This window comes from Platalea leucorodia (assembly GCF_965183815.1).
Source record: "Platalea leucorodia genome assembly, chromosome: 8".
NCBI classification, from domain to species: domain Eukaryota; kingdom Metazoa; phylum Chordata; class Aves; order Pelecaniformes; family Threskiornithidae; genus Platalea; species Platalea leucorodia.
Window position 1 is genome coordinate 25376783 of NC_138830.1, and position 13441 is coordinate 25390223.

General features: G+C 50.5%; 1 protein-coding gene across 1 annotated transcript in view; it reads left to right on the plus strand.

The window, feature by feature from the left end:
* The window catches only part of GPC1 (glypican 1), a 224924-nt gene that overhangs the window by 206213 nt on the left and 5270 nt on the right, over window positions 1-13441 (plus strand). The window contains exons 4-8 of the mRNA XM_082318976.1: window positions 2973-3138; window positions 7609-7739; window positions 10873-10992; window positions 11719-11852; window positions 13041-13216. Of these exons, the coding sequence (XP_082175102.1) occupies window positions 2973-3138; window positions 7609-7739; window positions 10873-10992; window positions 11719-11852; window positions 13041-13216 (727 nt within the window). The remainder of the gene's footprint in view (window positions 1-2972; window positions 3139-7608; window positions 7740-10872; window positions 10993-11718; window positions 11853-13040; window positions 13217-13441) is intronic.

Here is a 13441-nt window from a genome sequence, read left to right on the forward strand (position 1 = left end):
TTGCCAGTCATGCCGGAGGCCAGATGGAGTAGGTGGGCACCGAGGAGCAGGCCCCCGCTGCCACTCCCCTTCTACAGCTCTGCGTGGTGGCAGGGCATGGGTGGCTCTGCACGATTACTCTCCGGTGGGTGAGGGAGTGCTGTGCTCAGCATGTGAAGGTCCTTTTTTTTTTTGTCAGAAAAAGACATGCACAGAAATAAATGCAGAGACCAGGATAAATTCTGCAAGCATAAATACTTGTTAAATGCCCACTGGGCCTGTCACAAGCTTCATTTAAATATGGGCTCGCTGTGGTCACCTGGGTAGCTTCAGTACAGTTGCTGGGTTTGCACCGTACTTTAAAGCTAAGCATGTTGGAGATGCTTTTCTGAGCCAAGATCTGTCGCTTGCCTCTCTCCGTGTCCCCCATGGGCTCTGGCAGGGTACCAAATAGCTTTGTTTTCTAGCTGCTGGTGGCTGTCCTCTCTGCCACTGGATGGCTGGCCCGCACCGCCCCAAAGGTGTTTCCTGCGCACGCGATGCTGCACTCCCGCTTTCCAGCCAAAGCACTTCAGCTCCCTCCACTCCAAAAGGCTGTGCAGTGCAACCAGGGATACATGTGGGTGCAGGCAAACGATCCGGCTGCTCCTTGGTTCTCATCAGTACTGTGGAAAGTCCCATGTTCCAGGGCCCAGCTATGTGACTCATTTGTGCCGTGGCTCCCGGGATGTCGCAGCCAGGTTTGTGCTGTGCGAGGTTACAGTGCTCCACGGCCACAGCTGGATAAGCCAGGACGAGCGGTGAGGGGGCATGCTGGTAAAACATGGAGACAAAGTTGTGTTCAGGACCTGATTGCCTGTGCAGGTTACATGCTCTGGTTGGAGCTTCACCATATGATTCGTGTTTGCAAATGCTCTGTCTGGGGTAGGAGAGGTCACAACTCCTTTCCTAGCTGCATCTCCTGGTTTCTGTGTAAATGCTCTGGTTTCGGAAGGTCTTCAGCTACGGTCTGTTAGTGTTAAAAGTGCTCTTACCTGTTGTCTTTTCGGTCACTATTCAGTCATGGTTATTTAAACCCTGAGATGAAAAATAAACTATTCTTTTGTTTGCCTGTCCCTCTGCTTTGTTGCATCCCCTCTTGATCACTGAGGCGGGAGATGGCAGTGCCTTCGCCAGCTTCTCCTGGGGATGAAGCATGTGGCACCGTGCGCTGCAGCAGGACAAAGCCTCCATCTCCTGGTAGAAGAGCTGCACAGCAGCCGGGCGCCGGTTTCTGTCTGCGGGAGTTGTCCCAGAAAGGAGGCAGAAAGCTCGCTGAGGAAGCAGAAGGAAGCCTTGGCGTGCGTGGTGTTTCCTCCAGGGCTCAGCCCCTCCAGCCGCAGTGAAGCACAGCGTTTATCCGCAGGCATCTCAGGGCTTGTTCTGGCTGCCGAGGCAGGGAAGCTGTCTCCGTTTGGGTTCTCTCTCTGAGACCTAGAAATTTTTGTCTTGGTCCTGAAGAAGGTTCTCACGAGGTTATTTTAATGCATTCCTGCCCGGTGAGGACATCCAACATCTGTTTTTCAAGGCTGACTGGAAGTGAGGTGCTACCGTGCAGGCAGTTTCAGGAGGGGAGAAGCTTAGGGATTTTCTCTCTCAACCTCCGATAGTGGGCTCAGCATGTTCACACTAGGGGTGCCTCAGAACTGAATCTTTCTGGAGTTCCTCCAGAAGAAACTTAAAAGGCCATGTTCAAAGTATTTTTCACAAGCAATAAGGAGGTCAGGGCAGTTCTCAGGATTGCAACCGTGGTTCATGGCTCAGGGATTTTTCCACGTTAAGATTTGCCCCTTCCATTGCTTTCCTCCTTTGGGCTCCTTGTGAGTGCTGAGTACCTGGTATCAAGGGAGATTTGCATGCAGACACTTACGTTTATTTTTGTAAATTATTTTAAAAGAATGATAAGGGACAATGTCAGACTTGGATCTGAGCAAAGATGGAAAAAGACTACAAAGGAGAAAACACTTTATCAATAAGACAGGGGAGTGCTGAGCTCTGCCAGCATCTCTGCAGGCTCTGCCAGGTTGATATTCATCCCTCAGCTTACACTGACAGCCCCTTGCCCATGGCAATCAGAGGGGGACACTGTCCCGTGGCTGATGGTCTGGGGGGACTTTGACGTGCTGCAGACGCTGCTGCCCTGCTCTCTGGGCTCTGCACCTGTGCTGGGTCTGTGCTTATGGGACGAGGGTGGTTTAATTAAAGGTGGCAAAGCCACCTCCAGAGGCACCTCTGCAAAGCATTGACTGGATGTGCAGTGCCTGCGAGCCGCTGGCACGGCATGTGTTGCCCACTTCGCCAGCTGCCTGCGGCTGCTGAAGTGCTTCCAGAGAGCAATCACTTCCCAGTGTCGAGTGCTCTCAATTGCCCGTGTTTTTGGAATTGTACAAGTCTTCCCCCAACACCATTCCCCTTTCCAAAGTTGCCAGCTGAGAACTTTCCGTGTCCAGGCCCCCGCTGTGCGTCCCCCCCAGGAAGCCAGAGATGTGGTTTGTGGTGGGACACCTGCGTCTGCCGGGCAGTGACAACAAACTCTGCCTGCAGAAAGGGCACAGCGGTGGCACTGATTGCAGGGGCTCCAAGGGCATATGTGCACCATGTGTCTGGGTCACGATTACAGCCGGTGGACAGCCCAGGCTGTCCTTGTGGCCACCAGACCTGGCTGGAAGGAGGATGGTGCTCATGTTTTTTTCCCAGAACCCTGGATTCAGACACAGCCCGAGGAAATAGCAGCTGCCTCAGAGGTCCCGTCCCTCTGACAGGGGTGACGCCCGAGGAAGGGTGGGGAGAAGGAGAGGCAGTGAGAAGGTAAGCGGCTTTCCCAAGGCCGCACACCTGGGGAGCCGTGCTGCCTTTCAGATCACACCAAGCTCCTTCACCCTAGGGAAGGGGGGATTTCGCCCACATGCCGCCCTGGCCAGCCTGTGTGTCTGACTCTGATCTGTCTCCCACAGGTATCTCTCAGCCATGAGTGCACTCGTGCCATCATGAAGCTGATGTACTGCCCACACTGCCGGGGCATGTCCAGCGTGAAGCCGTGCAACAACTACTGCCTGAATGTCGTGAAGGGCTGCCTGGCCAACCAAGCGGACCTGAACACCGAGTGGAAGTACCTGATGGGTAAGATGACCTTACTGTGCTGCAGCACAGCTGCCTATCACGGCAACTTTTAAACTCTCTGAGGTAGTGTTTGGCAAATAAAGAAAGGACCATTGGAGGCTCTTTTACACCACAGTTTCTCTGTCCATGATCTGATGCTTAGAAGCTATTGCAGGACATTTTGCTGGGCTTTAATACCATTAGAAAGGACACTGCTGGGCTGGCTAACAAGGGCTTAAAGAGTTTTCAGCTTGCCTGTGCTGATTTGGGATTGCCCACACTTTGCATTCAAATAATTCTTCCTTCCCTCCCAAGTGCTGAAGCTTAGGGACAGATCCTGCCACCTGTACACTGTCAGAGCTGCCTCCTCATCCACACCGGAGCACTTGTGAGAGCACAGGAGAAGCACTTGCTGCCCTCCTTGGGAGGCAGTCTAGAAACTAGCCATAAACTGTTCGCATGGGTGGAGAGCAAAGGGAGCAGAATCGCATATTTGTAAATGGGAAGAGGTGTCTTAAACAAAAACATGAGGAGGGAGAAGTCACAGGCATTGCCAGGAATGGGAAAATTAGACTTGTATTTTGAATAAGAAAAGAACTCATTTTGGTTTGGTTTTGTCACTCGGTTAAGCTGATGGGTCTCTTAAAGTGGGTTGTAGGTGTATAGCGATGTCCATTTCATTGAGTTTAAAGCCAGAAATATCACTGTGATGGCGTGGTCTGATCTCCTGTGGAACACAGGCTGGAGAACTTCAACCAGGCGTTTCTGCAGGAAATTCTGCATTGCCTGATCAGACCTGGGCATCTCTTTAAAGAAGACCTCATGTGTCACTCAGCTGTTTTTCCAGAGCCTGTGGCTCCTGGTTTAACTGTGAACTGCTGCTGAGAGTGGCTTGTGGAGCTGATGGGCATGGTTTAAGGCTGGTGAGGGTCTGTGCTTAGAAAATGGTGTGTTTGTGTTACAGTGCACATCCTCTCCCCGTCTGCAGTCCACCAGGGGAGGTTGTTTGCAGTGGTAAAGCTCTCCTCCTTGTGCCCACAGAGCATTATCCAGCAAGCTCCTCTTTCTCTCCCAGATTGTACATTTAGATCTGGAGTGATCTGAGACCTGAGGGAGCCTTGATGTTTGTCTGGGCTCACAGAAGGCAGGCACTAGGGGAGATAAGCTTCGGGCTTGGCCTTTTCCCTTGTCTTGGCTCCTGCTGCCTGGCCAGCAAGACTGCCAGCTCACTGGCCAGCTGCAGCCCGACAGGCTGACTCGGAGTTGATGTGTGGTGGGGTTAACAATAAAAATCCAGCTGAAGCTCAAGGGGTGTCATCTGCCTCTCAAGGGACACTGCAAAATAAATATCAAGCCACTGCACACAGAGGCCGGTGAGGTGTGTTGGCCAGCTGCCTGCCTCACGCTAGGGGCTAACGAACCAAGTGGCAACTTACTGCAGCTAATTGGAAGCGCTCCCCCTGAGAGCAGCTTGGGAGGCTGCTGTAAAAGAGGGGGACGAATATTCCCTTCCCCAAGGGTTTACACCAGGATTTTGATGGCACTTTGGCCTTTCTGACCAGAGCAAGCCAAGTGTTACCTGTCACTGCTCTTCTGGTAGGATGACTGTCCGTCTCCTGAAAGGTCAATGTACAGCTCTCCTTGATTGACAGGGAGGCAATTCCGAGTGCATTTTGCACTTCTTCTGCCTTCTTCTTCCCCAAGAGACACTGTTCTTGTCAAGGGGTGATGGCTAGGAGCAAATTGGAGCTTCTTTCAAATTGCAGTTGAACATTTTAGTGTCAGAGGTCACAATTTGATAAAGGACTGGAGCAAGACATAGAGTCAAAGGTAGCAGTTCACTGGCATTGTCCATTCTTCACCCTTCTCCAGGCCCTTCTGTGTAGCTGGAGAGGATTTTGTTACACTAAACACTGACTTATCTTTCAATTTGACAAATTAGGGCAGGTCAAATTAAGGGAGATTTTTATAGTAAGTACTTCAAACATAATATATCACTAATTTGGGGGTGCAGCCTTTGATTTAAATGTCTGTATCTCAACTTTAGTGCCTCTGCAAGCTAAAATTGTCTGGAAAATACAGTCTGATGACACCGCAATCCCTGAGTGGCAGCAAAGTTAAACTGCAAGCTCTTTAATGTTGCAGGAGATGTTATTTCCCAGAATACAAAAAAACATTACCCCCTTGTATGGCATGTTTAGCTTTAGAAATCAGCACTGCCATAGGACTGTGTTGCAGGAAAAGAGACCACATTAACTTGGAAACTGTGGCCCTTGTTTCCATTCTTGCTCAAGCTAACCAGCAAAACCTTTTTTCTTTTCTTTTGAGTGCTGAAAATAAGTACATAATTTTTCCAAGCTGTGACTTTGCATGTTGTTATATCCTATATTATAGACCTGAGCAAAGAGTATTTTGTGATCCGTGCTCCAGACTGGCTGAGGTTTGAGCCCTCCCAGTTGTTTTTCTAATTGACTTGTGCCCTTGCTCCCTGCCAGCTGGACCTGCTTTCGGACTGTGAGCCCTGTGGGCATGATCTGGTATCTCCTGTGGGTTTGTGCTGTCCCTCATCTAGTCCTTGCCCAGCTTGGTCATTCTCTGAGAGCTGTCAGGGTCTGAACATCAATCATGTAACAGCAGGGAGAACATACTTGCGAGGATTGAGCCTGCTGATAAATTGACAACAGTGGGCTCAGGATCAGGCCTTCGTTATTAACGTACTACCTCCACTGTGGGCCTAGCATTTCTGCACAAACCTCACCTAGACCTCGTGGAAGTCATTTGGGGTCTTTCTGCTAGTTTCTGCTGGCTTGCCCAGGCAAGGGACTGAACACTTTCCTAGCAGGTTTGAAATGGTGGTGGTCCCTGGTTGTGCCCCAGCTGGCTGGACTCCTGCTTGAAGGAAATTTGCTCTGCGGCTCAAAGATAAGCATCAGTCCTTTAAAGCAGTATCACGGGTGACACATACACACGGTGGGATGGTGTAGGTTGAAGGACATGTTTTACTGATATTCTGTTGAACTGCTGGGTATAATTCACCTGGTGGTTTCATCGCTCATGCATAATGTCGGCAGTACAAACTCATGCTGAATAAGCTTTTCTGCAACCTTACAACCATCTGCTGTGACAGTCTCCTGCCAGGCTGATGGGTGAGGTATCAGGATTTAGGACAGAGGAATTAATCACTCCTAATGAATAACTCCATTTACGAATGGTACAGATCTCCAACCTAGACCCTGGGATTTGACCCTCTTTGTGTAGAGAAGAAGAACCAACACAAAGCCATCGCACTTGTTTTCTTCCATGTGGCAAGGCCACAGGAACGTGAAGCACTTTCTGTTCCAGATGAGCACAGGCCACCCCAGTGCTCTGACAGATCCCTTGTCCTGCCAGGAGGTTTTTGGTGTGTCTTGGGGGACGCAGACCACACTGGAGCTATCTGAGGTCACACATAACTGAATGCCAATGCTTACACACGGCCTGGCCTCCAGCCTACTAAAGCACAAGTGGTAGGAAATTGAGGCAGCAGCAGCATAGCAGTGACTTTCAGAATTACAATTTTTGACTGGCAAAGTCAGACCTGGTTAACATCCCGTTTTAGATGTCCAAACCCAGTTTTGGTCCTGCCCTGAGATCCTATTTAAATCTCGCTGGACACTGAGGATGTCAGCCTTCCTCTGCAGTGCCTCAAGCCCTGCGAGCATATAGGCTGCCCTTGCTTCAGACCCAGCTGGAGTGCTGAGAAGCATCTCTGGAAGTAGGCAGATGTTGGTAATTTTTTTGTAAGCCAAGCACGGTCCCAAAGCAGCCATCCAGGCAGGAGCTTCCAGGCCAGGCAAGAGTGCTTGGACAGCGGAGCTTTCCAAGATAAGAGGAGCTGAGAGCAAGAGACACCCCTCAGTCGCTCCCTGTCCTGTTTACCAGTTTAGTTGTGGTCATTTTGGTCTGCTCCTCTGCCTTTAGAGCCTGATATTTCTCTGGCTGGTTGCGTGTTGTCCTTCCAGAGGTGATGGTGAGAAGAATTAGTCCTTTTCTCCTTCACTGCCACAAAAGCTAGTGCCCATGTCCAGTACCTTTGGCACTTTGCTGACCCCAATCCTCCCACTTTCTGCTGGCTGCAGTGCTTTGCTGAAGATACACAGTGAGTTAGAAGGGTTAGGTCCAAGTATTGCTATGCATTCCTTAATATTTCAGCACCAATTTTCCATTTTTCCTTTCTGTAGCACCCCAGGAAATGTTGGTCACTTTGTGTTTCATTTACCATTTGCAGGAGGTGACCTCTATTCCTCTGCCGCTGAGCATGGCTTTGCCTATGTGCTGGGAAGGGACAGCTGTCCCGTGCCAGAGGAAAATGAGCATGCACTCGGGCAGTAGTGAAATGTCTCCCAGCAAGCCTGCCGAGGGGCCAACAGCTTATCCCACCCAGCATGAGTGTGATCTTTAACAGGGTTTGTACAGAGTCTGATGAGAGATGTCTCTGTCTTGTTTTACTAGATTCCCTGGTCGTAGTGGCTGATCGGATCGATGGACCGTACAACGTAGACACTGTAATAGGGACTATTCACATGAGGATCGCTGAAGCTATTTCTAACTTGCAAGAAAACAAAGATTCAATCACAGCCAAGGTAAGAGCATGTGCCTGGGCCTGGCTGAGGATACACCATGGGTAATTGCCAGGACCAAATATTTTTTGTGCTCACTATTGAGCTGAACTAAAGGAGAGGAAGGATGAAAGAGAACAAATGCCCACTCTTTTAATGATAGGAAACCACCCATCTTGCACAGGCAAAAACCTTCTCAAGTGTTTCCAAATATCCTCCCTGCCCCATCCAGCCAGCCTCCTTTAGGTACAGACACGCAAGGTGGGACTGCATATGCAGTGACTGTGGGAGGCATGGTGCCATTTGCTGTCAGGTGCCTCAGGTGTCTGAAGAGTCCTGAAGTATTTTGGCTGAGCTGAGGCATTTACAGAAAGTGCACAGTCCCTAGTGACAGAAGGCAGCTGCTTTAGCCTGCCTTGGGGTGATGTTCTGCAGTGGAAATGCTGGGCTATCAGGTTGTATCTGTGGGATGGAGTTGCAATCTGGCAGTCCATCTGGAGAGTATAAAACAGGCTCTCCTGATGCTTACCTGTCTTCCAAGAAGTATATCATGATGCTCTCTTCTATTGGTCTTCTATTTTTAGTATATTTATCCACTTAACCACAATCACCTCTGTAGCTGCAGGTAAGAGAACTTTTGGGAACAAAAACAGCCCTCCAGGGCTTCTGCTTTTTGCCCGGACATTCCCCAAGTCCTGCAGCTATCTCACAGTTAGGGGGATGCAGATGGAAGGAGCAGGGCAGATCCTAACTGGGTCTTGCAGAAGGGGGGGGGGGCAGAAGTATTGCTTAGCCAAGCAGGAATTCACTGGCACACGTCAAAGCACTAACAGCAGCATGCATCCAGGTACTCGTTTAGGTTTCTTTTCTGACATGGAAAGGCCATAGTCTTTCTTCCCTTGTTAGGTGAGACTGAGGTTGTCTACATAAAAGCAAGCCCATGATGTGGGAAAACATGGCATCATCTGCAAAGAAAGGTGTTTCCGAGGGGCATGTAGTAAATTTGGTAAAATGAAAAGGAGTAAATAGTCTTAACTGGTGTTCGACTGGAGCAACCAAATGTGTTTGATAAGCTTCTCAGTATGATCTGGTGACCAGGTGAATGTGGCAGGCTTTGCTGATGGCACTGGTAGCAGAGGTCAGGAGCTGCAAATTGCTGCAGCTCTAAGCTCTGGTTCTGAGCATGGCAGAGTGATCAGGTAAAGGATATCGTTGCCAGAGGAGCTCAGGACTGGCCCAAGCCAGTCCTGGGAGTCTTCTCTCTCGGGGCTGAGGGCAGCAGGCTCAGGCTGCAGCTGAGGGCTTCAGACGTTACCAGCCTAGAGCCAGGGCACTGTCTGCCATTTGTGAGAAGAGCCAGAAGTGGCCCTTGGACCCAGTGACACCCTCAGTGATGGGTTCTCCTGGGATCTGGGGAAAAACTGGAAAGAAACACTTTGGGTACTGAGCGCTGTGTTCACTGCACTGCAGAGCACGCTCCCTGCTTCCTTGCACTCCCCCTCGCTCCCTGTGGCTCTCTGATGGATTTCAGGCAGCAGGAGCCATCAAAGGCTGCAAACGTCTGTTTGCTCTCATTATGCAGGAGACTATTGATCATCTCAGTCTGCAGGACACGTGTACCATCAGTAATGGGCATTGCTCACCTAAAGCCCTTGGGCTGGCAAGTGGATTGCCTTGATACCATGCTGTGCTGGAGCTGCTGCAAAAGCCACTGTCTTGGAGACCTCCCAGGGCTCTTACCTCCTGAAAGAGTTGTCTCCTGCTAACAGTAACAGGCCAGTAAGAAAGATACAGCAGTGAAACCAAATTGGTTTTATTTTGGTAGAACCAAGTTGAAATTGTTCTATGTGCATTTTTGGAGGTGGAGCTTTATGCACAGAGCACAGGAGACAGGCGAACAAATTGGCTTGGTGCTGAACTGCCATAGTCATTGGATCCATCTGGTCAGCAGGACAGTGCCCCCCAGGAGGGGGTGTTCCGGGCTGAATGTCCCTCAGACACACCGGTGAGACCCACTGTCACTGACGGGACTCTTGTCTAGATTACGACTTTGCTGATGGCTGTCAGAATCCACTAGCAAAAGCATTCAGCAGCTGGCACAGGCTGCATCAGCAGTGCTCCTGCCTGAGGTCTTGATTTCTCTGCTTTAAGGGGACACCATGCAAAGTCAAATTTATCGATAGCTTCTGACAGCACCCTGGTAACCACAACAAGCTTGGAGCCATCTTTTCAAATCAGATGGCTTTCTTTGTAAAGGCTGGTGTTTCCTGAATCAAACTGACAGTGCAAAGGCCCTCCTGACCTTTGATGCTTCATTAAATCTGGCTGTCCGAGCACTCCTTCCACCAGCCACAGTGAGGCTCAGTTGCCTGAGCCCTGGCTATCTGCAGCAGAGGTGTCGTTGCCTGGACTGGTCATGCAGAAACTAGGAGAAACAGGCGCTTCCAGGGCACACTTTGTCTCCTCCTAGAGGCAAAGTCTGAGGATTTGTACCTTCAAAGTGCTTCTGCTGTCCTTTGGCTACAAAGCACGCCTGGGCAGGTAGTTAGGATGGTGGGAAGTACCCAAAGTTAGGAGGTAAATCAGTTTGGCTTCCTCGTTTGCCCCTGAAACATCCAACCTGACAGACTGTGACACACCTACTGTCTTTGCATTCCCCTGGTCGGAGGGGGCATTCATTTGCTGAGTGTGGGTGCCGACTGCAAGAGTCATTGGGGTAGTCCCACCTCAGTCTGTTGTCCAAATCAATGAAGCTCACATGCTCTGCAATCTAAAGCTCACACTACTGGTGTAATGAGTGTGAGCAACTCTCATCTTGTTCTTTCCAGGATTTTATTTTTCAATCATAATAGGAACAGATAAAATTGCTAGAAATAATTTAATAACATTGGTGACTCATCCAAAAACATGTGCTAATTTTGTGTTAGTGCTGAACATTTTGCTTGATAGTGGTAACCAAAACCAGTTACAATATGCTGAAAACACATCCTGGCACAAGACTAACCTGACCAGAAACTAAGACAGAATCTCGGAGATCTTGCAGGTAGGAAAGATAAACTTACTTAAGAAGAAAAACAAAAAAACATAACTGTGGAGTGCTAATTAATTAAAGAAATAGTATCAAAACATGGGATAGAGGGTTTGGTTTGTTTTTCAGGTTTTCCAAGGCTGTGGAAATCCCAAAATCAGCACAAAAGGCTCCAGCACCGAGGACAAGAAAAGGCGGGGGAAGGTCACATTGGAAGCAAAATCCTCTGCGCAAGCACTGGAGATGCTGGTGAGTTTGCCTCCGAAGCTCGTCTCCCCGCCATATGCCAGGGCAGGCGTGCGGGTGCGCTGCCTCCCCTGGGAGGCCTGGGAGCCCGGCCAGCGCAGCGCTGGGTCCTGCGGGTCGGGGCAGACCTGAATTGCCTTTGCCGTGAGTCTGAAGAAGATCAGATTGACGACTGCTGGCGTGACGGAAGCAGATCTGATCTTGCCTCAACACAGGGTCGGGGTCTAGGTTGCTGATAACCAATTTCTCAGGGATTTGGTGCCAAACTTATCTGAAAAGGCTGCTTGCCATTGGTGTCATTGAGCCTCAGGCAGTCCAGCCTGGATACTGGGGCCAGAGGTCCTCCTCCATGGAGATTTTAGGTTCTATGGATGATGAGCTGCAGGATCTGCCATGGTCCCGCGTTTCAGAGGCTCCTCACTCACAGACATCTGCCTGTCCCACTCTGGCAGACTCAAGGCTGCTTCTCAGCATTACCCTCATGGCCCAGAAGATGATCTTCTCCTGGTTAATCTTATGATACCAGAACAGTCCTTAGCATGTAACCTTCAGCCTTGGGTACTTGGGTTGATGGTTGGTCTTTAGGGGAAGGTTGGTGACATGTCCCTGTCTGGATAAAAACAGACTTTGTGATGGTAAAACAAAAAAAATTGGCAGAATCCTTGTCCTTTCCACAGCCCTGGGGTGCCCCAGAGCTCTCCTGGCCCTGAGCATCCTCTTTGTTTACAGGTTTTAGATGCCAAAGGGAATCTGACAGCTCTCAAGACTTACTGGATCACCCTGCCCGGCATCCTGTGCAGCAAAAAAGTAATGGCCAGCTCAGCAGCAGATGATAAGTGTTGGAATGGGATGACCAAGGGCAGGTACGGAGAGGGTCAAGGTGCCAGGATAGCACCATTCCAGGGTGAGAGAGGGAGGGTTTAATAAAAGGCACTTATACGTCGTCTCAGCCAGCCCCCCTTGTTCAGACTGAGCCAAAAGGTCTGTCCCTGTCCACAGAAACGCTGCGTTTCCTAAAAAACTGGTACCTGGGAATGTCAAGCCTCTTGTCATTTTGCTGTGTGTTAGAGAGTTAAGCACTGAAATGCATTCACCATGAAATAACTGTATAGTTTTGTACTAATGAAGCAGTTTTGCAATTCCACGTGCACTCAGAAGGCAGAAGGGCTGGATTTACCTCACAAACTCCAGAGCTGTTGCTGAGAATTGCATACGTGTCTTTCTATCCATACCTGCTCTGAAATGCTGTTCCCTCATGAGAGGAGGCACCCGGGTGACATCAAACAGCTGCAGAAACACCTCCCACCCATGGCTGACAGTTAAAGGATGGCTGTGAGGGGAGATGGGCAGCTGCTGGACATGCACCTTTCTCTGCTCCTCTCCACGGACCTGCTGGGCTGGTCTCTGACAGCCTGGAGCCAGCACCTTCAGTTCTTCCATATTTCACGTTGATGCCATCAGCGCTGCAGATCTGCAGGAGCAGATGGGCCGGGGCACTGCCGAAAGGAGCAGCACAGCTCTGTTTGCTGGTTGAGAGCTCCCAGCTGAAGCTTTCCTGGGGGCCTGTCTGGTCGTACTGGGCTGGGGACATTCAGTCGTCCCAGGGTGTCAGTCCCCACAGGCTTTAACCAGGACAGGGATGAAGGTGCTCCTCAGCCTCCCATATGGACAGAGCTTTTCCGTAGGGGAGTGTCACTGTGACTCCACAGGTACCAGCCTGAGAGCAACCCCTCAGCCCCATGCACAGCCTTTCCTGCAGGAAACCCACCCCTCCCCATGCTGGGACAGTGATGCTGCAAGGCCACCAGCCTCCTCCTGCAAGCTGAGCTGGCCTCAGGGCCAGGCTCTGGCCATGGCAGCATGGCTCAGCCATCCATAGAGCTGGCTGCCTCGCCGCAAACACCAGCTTATGGAGGCTGTTCAACAAGCCAGCACCACTGACTGCAGCTTCTCTGGGGTTCAAAGAGGCTGGATTATCACTAGTGTCTGTAATGGGGAGAGGTGAGCTTAGCTGGGGGGGAGACATCTAAACCTGTCACCTTCCTTTGCAGTTACCTGCCCGAAGTGATGGGGGATGGCTTAGCTAATCAGATTAACAACCCAGAGGTGGAGGTGGACATCACCAAGCCAGATATGACCATTCGCCAGCAAATCATGCAGCTAAAGATCATGACAAACCGGCTGGGCAACGCTAACATTGGGAATGATGTGGATTTCCAAGACGCAAGTGAGTTTAGCATAACCAGAGAGGTCCATAGCAGGCGAGAGGGGCTGAGCAGTCGGTCCTGGCAGCCTGCATGGGCCTCCATGCAGACCCTGCACCTGGGCCCTGAAGGCAGGGAGGGGTTGTGGTGACCTGGCTTTTGGCTTAGGGCTGCAGAGGGTCTGTTCGAGTGCAGCCAACTCGCTGCAGGGTGGCTGGAGGCTGTGCTGCTCTCAGCGCCTTAGCGAA